The sequence below is a fragment of the Lytechinus pictus genome, chromosome 9, assembly GCF_037042905.1.
Source record: "Lytechinus pictus isolate F3 Inbred chromosome 9, Lp3.0, whole genome shotgun sequence".
Taxonomy (NCBI): Eukaryota; Metazoa; Echinodermata; class Echinoidea; order Temnopleuroida; family Toxopneustidae; genus Lytechinus; species Lytechinus pictus.
The window spans coordinates 24,651,981-24,661,167 of NC_087253.1; the positions used below are offsets into that span (position 1 = coordinate 24,651,981).

Genomic DNA, 9,187 nt, shown 5'->3' on the forward strand with positions numbered 1-9,187 from the left:
TTAAGAGAAAATTTGTTTAAAAGGAAGATGTGGTGTGGTTTTCATTTGAAATTAGACTACAAGAATAATTAAAATTAACTATTTTTAGATCTGAATTGGCTAACCGAGACATTACATTTGAACAAACAAGTTACAGGGAAATATATCCACGTCGGCCTCGCCATATCGTACGTCTACATGCGCCTGAACTGGTGCTCTCAATTTCAATTATTTTTTGTATACTGAAAGACGCTGTAGACGATAGTACTGCTGCTGTAGTTAAAAATATCTTCTCTAGGCTGGTTATTTTTCTAATTTGTGCTTAACACCTTGAATTTAAGATTCCTCATGCTTACATTCAACGTCTTCATTCTCACAAAATTGCCGCAGTCATTTCTAGGGAGCAGAATATTTGGGTAATTATGGTTATTTTACTCTCAATTCGTGCACGTTCAAGGAGAATGCGAGCGCTGAAGTCGAGAGGGCATGCGGGACGTCGTGTCTGCCGAAGCGTCCCCTTGCCGCAGCTTCAGAGTTCCGCTCTAGAAATGTTCGGTTTGGGAACTCGCTGGAGGAGGCTTGGCCTTGGAACGACGGACATGATTGCATATTACGATTGAATAAATGGAAGAACGGACAGACAAATAAATTAATGAATTGATGGATGGAGGAATGAATGAATGAACAAGCAAATGCCATAAAATGGATGAATTGATCATTTGAATTGATGAATGAATGAATGAACGAATGAATATGGACGAATGAATGAAAGTGCAAGTCAAATCACAATGGAGAGCTGAGAGGTTTTTGTCGAAAGTTGGTGGACCGGGAAAGCATCGGAATCTCTTGACTCTGGACAACAACATTTTGGAATTGTTTGTCTGGTGCAAATCTTCAATCTTTGACAAACACCTCTCAGCTCTCTATAGACTATGGTGATTTTAATTGCATTTTCAAAGGAATTGATGCATTGTATAGAGTGTTTTTCCGGAGTAAATGCAAAAACTGCCTATTGCTAGGCCTACTATTGCCATATTTGTCTCGCCTGCATAGCAGAGCGAACTTTTCCGCCAACATTACAACCAAAGGTTAAGTTTTTGAAATATCATAACTGAGAAAGTATATGGACTAAGTTCATGAAACTTGGACATAAGGGTGATCAAGTATTGTTTTAGTTTCATGTCACATAAACAAAGTCAAATGTCATTTAGGGTCAATGAACTTAGACCATGTTGGGGGAACATCAAAATCTTAACCTAAGGTTAAGTTTTTGAAATGTCATCATAACGTAAAGAGTATATGGACCTAGTTCATGAAACTTGGACATAAGGGTAATCAAGTATTATTGAATATCCTTCCTGAGTTTCAGGTCACGTGATCAAGGTCATTTAGAGTCAATGAACTTAGACCATGTTGGGGGAATCAACATAAAAATCTTTACCTACATGTAAGGTTAAGTTTTTGAAATGTCATCATAACTTAGAAAGTATATGGACCTAGTTGATGAAACTTGGACATAAGGGTAATCAAGTACTACTGAATATTCTTCCGAGTTTCAGATCATGTGACCAAGGTCAAAGGTTATTAAGGGTCAATGAACTTTAGCCATGTTGGGGGTATTTGTTGAATTGCCATCATAACTTTGAAAGTTTATGGATATAATTCATGAAATGTGGACGTAGGTGTTATCAATTATCACTGATGATGATGGTGGTGATGATGATGTTGGTGATGATGATGATGGTGATGATGATGTTGGTGATGGTGATGATGATGATGATGATGATGGTGATGATGATGATGATGTTGGTGATGATGATGATGATGGTGATGATGATGATGATGATGATGGTGGTGATGGTGATGATGATGATGATGATGATGATGATGTTGGTGATGATGATGATGATGGTGATGATGATGGTAATGATGGTGATGATGATGATGATGACAACGTTGGTGATGATGATGATGATGATGATGTTGGTGATGACTGATGATGATAATGATGATGATAGTGATGATGATGGTGATGATGATAATGTTGGTGATGACTGATGATGATGATGATGGTGATGGTGATGATGATGATGATGATGGTGATGATGATGATGATGATGATGTTGGTGATGATGATGATGATAGTGATGATGTTGGTGATGATGATGATAATGGTGATGATGATGGTGATGATGATGATGATGATGATGTTTTTATTTCTACACCTTGAATATCTGATAAAACTAACTTTTTATATTCACTCACAGGAGATGTTCATCTGAACTGATTGAAACCTCTTGGAAGAGTTTTGAAAGGACTCCAAAAACGATCCGACAAGCCTTGTTAACACCTCAAAGAAACTTCCAAGTATATAGATTTTTCCAAAGCAACAGATCCCCTACAAAGGCTAATGAGTAAGTAGATTAAATATGCCTAACAAAATCAAGCACAAGTCCAAAATGTATGTTTTATGTTGTGAAAATAATGTGTATTTATTTGGAATTGTGTATACTGTAGTCCATGATTTAGAGAATCAAATTTCTTCTTCTTTATTCAGAATCATGGGCCTGTATTCTGAACTCAGGTTTATTAAACCCTGGTTTAAAGTTGTGGTTTAACTATGGTGAGCCAACTGGGGCACCGTTCCCTCACAGTACATAACCATTTTTTTATTAACTCATTTGACACTCAAATTGTTAAAGATTTTCTGGGAATGATAACTGAAGTATTTTTCTTCATTATGAAAGCAACAGGAAACAAAATAGTAAACATAAGAGACATAATATATAAATAGAAATTTTGAAATTTTGGCTTCCCATAATTTTAGCACAGAGTTAGACTGTGGTCTAAGTTAAACCTGACTTCAGAATACGGGCCATAGCATGTAAACGGGGGTGTTTTATGTTCACCCTAGATTTGAACAATTCTTTTTAGGGATATCATTTTTTTCAGTTGGTCAAAGTCAAAGGTTTATTTTCAGTAAGTTATAAAAAAATAGTAGTTGTGTAACTTATAATGCATTGTTGTTTTAGGCTTGGCCTAATCCTGGATTGGCTTATGCTTTCCACATAGTTGTGTTCCTTTCAATTATATAAGGCCATCACTAGTGGAAGTTGTAAAATAAATGAATGAAATGAATAAGAAGTTTAATTGGTTTCCATCCAACTTTACGTTTTATAGTAAAATGAGGTCAAATGTTGAGATAAAGGCCAGGGTGACAAACCCGGACCACCTGAGGGCGCTTGCCAAAGACTTTGCCGACGAGCAGGAGACTGATGTCATGAAGCAAGTTGATACCTTCTTCAACTGTGGAAAGGGAAGATTGAAGCTCCGAGAAATTATCGTAAGTAAATCGTTCCATCCCATTTGAAAGATTGCTTTGTATTGTTTGTGTGTGGTGAGGGGGATAACACCAGGCTACCAAACTCATACCCAACCTAAAAGATCTACCCTATGAATCCAGACTGAAAAGACTAAACCCTACAACATTTGAGCATAGGCGGAAGAGGGGTGTTCTTATTGAAGCCTATCGTATAATGTCAAAGATCGATAACATCCATCCTGACTTCATGTTCCAGAAAGCAACGTATCAGAGCACCAGAGGTCATTCCCAAAAGTTCAGCAAAACTCATTCCAGACTGGATATTAGGAAACATTTCTTTAGTAAAAGAGTTATCGATAGCTACCTGGAATAAGCTCCCAGAAAAAAGCCATCAAATCGTCCGCACTCCTCAACTTTAAACAGAGACTATCAAAATTTGGTTATTAATGGGCTACAAAGCCCCCCAAACCCTGCCACACTAATATCTACCTACGTGAAGATGGAAGTGGGGCACTTCAAGGTATGTTCAATGGTAATTTGAAAGAAAAGAATTAACCCGTTAGATACTTAGCCTACACATAGGAAGGCTGAAGTCTATAGAAAACATGTGTTATAAGGAAATCATCCAGCCTCGAACAGGTTAATAGGTTGAGAAGAGAAAGGAGAGTGGTAAGAAGAATATGAGAAGAAGAGGAAAGATGAGAGAGAGAGAAATTGAGAGATGAGAATAAGGGGATAAGAAGAAGATAAGAGAAGGGGGAAACAGGAGAAGAAGAAAGAGGAGGGGGAAAGAAGATGGAGATAAAAATAGGAAAATAAGTAGAAAAGGGGGAGAGAAGATGAAATGGAAATAGAAAATGGGAGAAAAAGAAGAAGAAAGGGAAGAAGAGGAGGTGGAAGATTATGAAGGATGAGGAAAAAACGAGAAGGAGAAAAAAAAAGAGAGGATGAGAAAAGGAGGGGGAAAAATGGAGAGGAGGGAGAAGATGAAAATTTAGAAAAAGGGGAAAGAAGGTGAATAAAAAATGTAAAAGAAGAGGAGGAGGGGAAACAAGGAAGGTGTGAAGAAGGAGGAGAAGATGAGAAAAAGAAGGATTGGAACAAATTCAGGAGTGAATAGAGAAGAAATTCACAAAGGCACATAAACACACAAACGCCAAGTTTTATTAAAAGTGATATAGTGCCCTCTATAGTTGGTATAGTGTGTAGTAATCCTTGTCAGACATGTAGATATGTTTCCATGAATAATTGTCTATGTAAAAAAATGCTTTAATAAATAGAGGGAATTTTTGTTGATGGTATGTGATCATTGTCTGTTTTAAGTAAAGAATATGAATTCCTTCTCGCTTAGGATGTGGACATTCCATAAATAAAAATCATTCTAATCAAATATCGATTTTATACATATTCTGACCCCCCCCCCCCTCTTGCACACAGAAATTCTTCAATGCAATCATGAGGGAATAGTGTTTGAATACTTTTCCTCTAATTATTCTCTTTCTTTACAGAATCACCCTACAAGGCCATCTAAATTGGTCGCCTATATTCGATCAGATCGAGAGGGGCCAAAAGAGTCAAAGTATTCTATCACAGAAGTAGATGATGCAGAAAGCCTTAAGGTGAGAACATTGAAAGAGAGAGAGAGATAGAGGAACAGAGAAGAAAGGGAGAGATTTAAGTATTGTATCACTGAAGTACATGACACAGAAAGCCTTAACCTTAAATAGACTGGGCTATTCAATATCACAATTATTTTTTTATGTATTTTATTGTTTTGTAAATTTCCTATATATTTCTTTGTATTTTACTTTTGGTTTTTATTGTTTTTTTAATGGAAATAGTCTTGAGACTTTATTCTGACCACAAACAACATTAAATTAATTGAGTTTAATCATTAAAGAAGAAATAATAATACATATATGAATTTGTGTACAATACTAAACAATAATTGATGCAAACACAAAGTGCGAGCCAAAAATTCTGTGATTTCCAACCTAAAATGTATTATGTTTTACTTCAAAAAGAGTATTTCATTTTCAAAAAGGGCACATTTCATTTGAAAAAAGGGCATTTTCCATTTTTATAAAAAGGGCATTTTTTTCCTATGGGGAATGAGGGGGGGGGCACATTTCATTTTGAAAAAAGGGCATTTTCCATTTTGATAAAAGGGCATTTTTTTCCCTACGAGGAATTTGGGCACTCCCCCTCCCCCCTCCCGTTCCACCGTCCCTGGTTGTGTGATCTATTGGTGAAAGCTCTTAAAATAGCAGTTTATCTCAATGATTCGAGCAGTATGTTCTGATCTTCCTCAATAGACAACAGTCCTTTTCAGGATTACTTCATCTATATGATGTAATCTCATCACTTAGTCTTACCGCTATATAAACTCAAATTTTTAATCAAATTGTTGTTAAACCTTCAAAGTGTTCTTAAAGAAGCTCACTATTAAGTTATGCTAAGTTAATTGATGTTGGTTTGCTCACAAACAAACTCAAATTACAAGGACTTTCCTTCCCCTTAGACCACACTTGACTTTGTATAAGGTTGAACTCCCAAGAGGAAGGGGTGTCATTAAGTACCCCTTCCTGTAGTGGGAGGGGCGCAAAACATCCCCCCTCTGTGGCTCCAGTACCATAATTGAATCCACCTGCTTATAGTGGACCGCCTCATTGAGATAGAGATGGGTTTCTTCTCTGACAGGGAGGGGGGGGGGGAGTGAGAGAAGTGGGCAAGAGAGAGGGAGAGAGAGAGAGTGGAAGGAAGGGAAGGGAAGAAAAAGAAGGGTTAAATGAGGGAGAGGATCAAGGAAGGGATAGAGAGCGCCCCCCCCCCCCATCCACAACCCACATGCCTAATTACAGAGAGAGAGTGTGTGGGGGGATAAAGGGGAAGAGAGAGATTGTTTTCAATATCTTTGTTGATTTCATGTTGAATTTCATACAGTTACTGGTAGCTCTTAAATCAGGTTAATGCACATAATTATTTATGACTGGAATATGGTAATAATAATAAGGATAATAAAATGATGGCCACTAATGCGATGCATGCTCGTTTTTACTTTCCCTGGTAATGGTTGAGCCAACATAGTGAATATGATTTAGAACATGGAAATTATATGAATAGAGAGAAATATGGGGAAAATGTAGGAGAGAGAGAGGGGGGGGCAAGAGAAACAAAAATACAGAGAGACAGGCATACAGTTAGACACAGACTTTCAGAGAAAGTGAGAGGAAAAGCAGACAGTAAATATTTGAGGGAAAGAAGATAAATAAAATTATGTGAATAGTGAACAAAGAATGTAGGGATAGGTGACTTTAGACAACATAATAGCAAACACAAAGCTATCTAAGATAGACAAACATTGAGGTAGGATATGAAAAAAAAAAGATTGGCTAGATAAAACAAAACAAGAAAAAACCCAGGAAATTTAAGATTTCAGATTAAACAATATTTAGGAATAAGGTGTACAGAATTTACAAATTATGTATTCAGTGTAATACAGAAACTAAGACAAAACAGTATAATAAAAAAATACAACAACGATAAAAATAAAACAAGAGGTAGAAAAAGGAAGAGACTAATATGTGAAACTGCAATCTAGTAGGTATGGTACATTGATTGAAATTGTAGAAAAGTTATGAGAGAAATAGGGAAGGAGTGAAAATCACTCAGCCATTGCAATCAAACTTCTTCAATTTCTGCCTGTCAACACACACTCACCTAGGGAGTTGAGCCACTCACCAAGCATGAAATTCAATTCATTTCTTTTTCTGTCAAAATGACATCATCGAGGTTTGGGCCTTGCATTAAATTGCATTTTGATCACACGAAGTGTGGGCAAGACAAGATGCATATTTTTGTTTCATGGGTTTGTGAAAACGGTCCTATGTCATGAAGAGAAACAAGCAATTAATTAATCATAACATTCATGTTCAGGCCCGGTAAAATGAATTATACACTCAATGATTATTAAAATTTTGCAACTTTTACTTGGGCTGTGTGAAATATATACATCAATTGTACAATAACTGTCTCGTTGGGCCCTGAAAAACTAAATAACCAGATTATGATTTTGTAACTTTTATCTTAGGCCATATAAAATAAAATATACAATCAAAATGCAATTCATTGATGTTGGTCCCTGCTAAATCAGTTATTAAATTCATTGTAACTTTTATGTTTATATTATATCTATTATCAATTTGTTTGGCGTCACCTGTGCCTGGGAGGCGAAAAGTAAACTGAATCACTATGACCCACAGGTTTCTCCTCCCGATATAACTGATTGGGGGGAATGCAGGTGGACCACTACACCGGGGTTTCCCCCTACTCTTATACAAATAGTGCAGTGGGTTCTTAACGTGCAAAGGTGGCGACTCTCCTCTATATTTTTTAATGTTTTATGTTAATGGACCTGAGTTGATATACTGCACCTATAACAAACTTTTTTGATCAATTGCATCTTTAAACAATTATTTTAATTGGTTGATGGTAGGTATAGTGAACATTGGATTTCAACTGTAAAAACTGTCTTTTTATTAATCGACTTGCCTTCTAATTTTCTACCAATCACAGCAAACATTAGGGATGGCTTTGGGTGTAAGGGGTGTGGTGAAGAAGACAAGAACGCTGATGATGATTGGTCAGACGAGACTGCACATTGACGAGGTGGAAGGGCTTGGGAACTTCATGGAATTAGAGGTAACTTCATCTGTCAAAAATCTAAACTGATGTGGAATATTTCAATGGAAAGCTTTGCGACCTTCTTGAATATGTTGCGTATGATTCAATATGCAGTTAATTAATGAAATCATTTAGAATAGTAATATTAATGATAATAATATGCAACATTTATATAGTGCTTAATACAAATGTTTCTAAGCGCTGCATACTATTACCCCAGCTTTAGTACGGCTACCCTGATCGGGTGCTCGAGCATTCAAGGAATTCCTTCCTACCGGGTACCCATTTACTACACCTGGATGGAGATTGGTAAATGTAGATAAACGCCTTGCCAAAGGATGCGAGTGCTGCGGTAGGATTTGAACCCCGTATCTTGTGGTTCAAAGTCCAGAGACTTATTCACTGAGCCACAACACCTCTAATCTTTATCTCTCTTTATCTTCTTTTCCCTTCTTCCTATTTCCACTGTAAGCTACTCTGATTTTCATTCTGGTTAAATGATTGTTTTAGTTCAATAAAATATTTTGGGTGGAGAAATGACCCAATTTCTTTTTATTTTTTTATTTTTTGTAATGGAGGGGGTATACTCAATTCTGTATGATACTTTAGTTGAATATTACTTTTTTGAAAAACATTTATTGTCCAGCAAGTCAGCTGTGATTGTGATTATTTCAATAATTATCAATTTTATTTTTATATCCACCAGGTTGTTCTGGAGGAGGATCAAACACAGGAAGAGGGGATAAAAATAGCTCAAGATTTGATGGAGAAGCTCTCTATACACCAGTCTGACCTCATCTCTGGGGCTTATATGGATCTCTTAGAATCATGAATGGTACTGAGAGGTAGGTAAAACACCAGTCTTATAATGATAATACACCAGTCTGACCTCATCTCTGGGGCTTGCATGGATCTCTTAGAATCATGAATGGTACTGAGAGGTAAGTAAAACACCAGTCTGACCTCATCTCAGGTGCTTATATGGATCTCTTAGAATCATGAATGGTACTGAGAGGTAGGTAAAACACCAGTCTTATAATGATAATACACCAGTCTGACCTCATCTCTGGGGCTTCCATGGATCTCTTAGAATCATGAATGGTACTGAGAGGTAGGTAAAACACCAGTCTGATAATGATAATACACCAGTCTGACCTCATCTCTGGGGCTTGCATGGATCTCTTAGAGTCATGAATGGTATTG

General features: G+C 36.7%; 1 protein-coding gene across 1 annotated transcript; it reads left to right on the top strand.

Moving 5' to 3' along the window:
- The first annotated feature begins 216 nt into the window (after nt 1-216).
- Nucleotides 217-8,833, top strand: LOC129268097 (uncharacterized). The gene is made up of 6 exons (XM_054905681.2): nt 217-395; nt 2,247-2,393; nt 3,160-3,322; nt 4,810-4,920; nt 7,877-8,002; nt 8,691-8,833. The coding sequence occupies exons 1-6, from the start codon at nt 328-330 to the stop codon at nt 8,814-8,816; spliced, it is 741 nt and encodes a 246-aa protein (XP_054761656.2). The 5' UTR covers nt 217-327; the 3' UTR covers nt 8,817-8,833.
- The last annotated feature ends 354 nt before the right edge of the window (nt 8,834-9,187 follow it).

Bases quoted from the DNA above. Each gene is read 5' to 3' on its own strand.
- LOC129268097 (XM_054905681.2), top strand. From the start codon at position 328: ATGCTTACATTCAACGTCTTCATTCTCACAAAATTGCCGCAGTCATTT. The intron at 396-2,246 runs GTAATTATGGTT...ATTCACTCACAG, and splicing joins CTAGGGAGCAGAATATTTGG to GAGATGTTCATCTGAACTGA. The intron at 2,394-3,159 runs GTAAGTAGATTA...TACGTTTTATAG, and splicing joins TCCCCTACAAAGGCTAATGA to TAAAATGAGGTCAAATGTTG.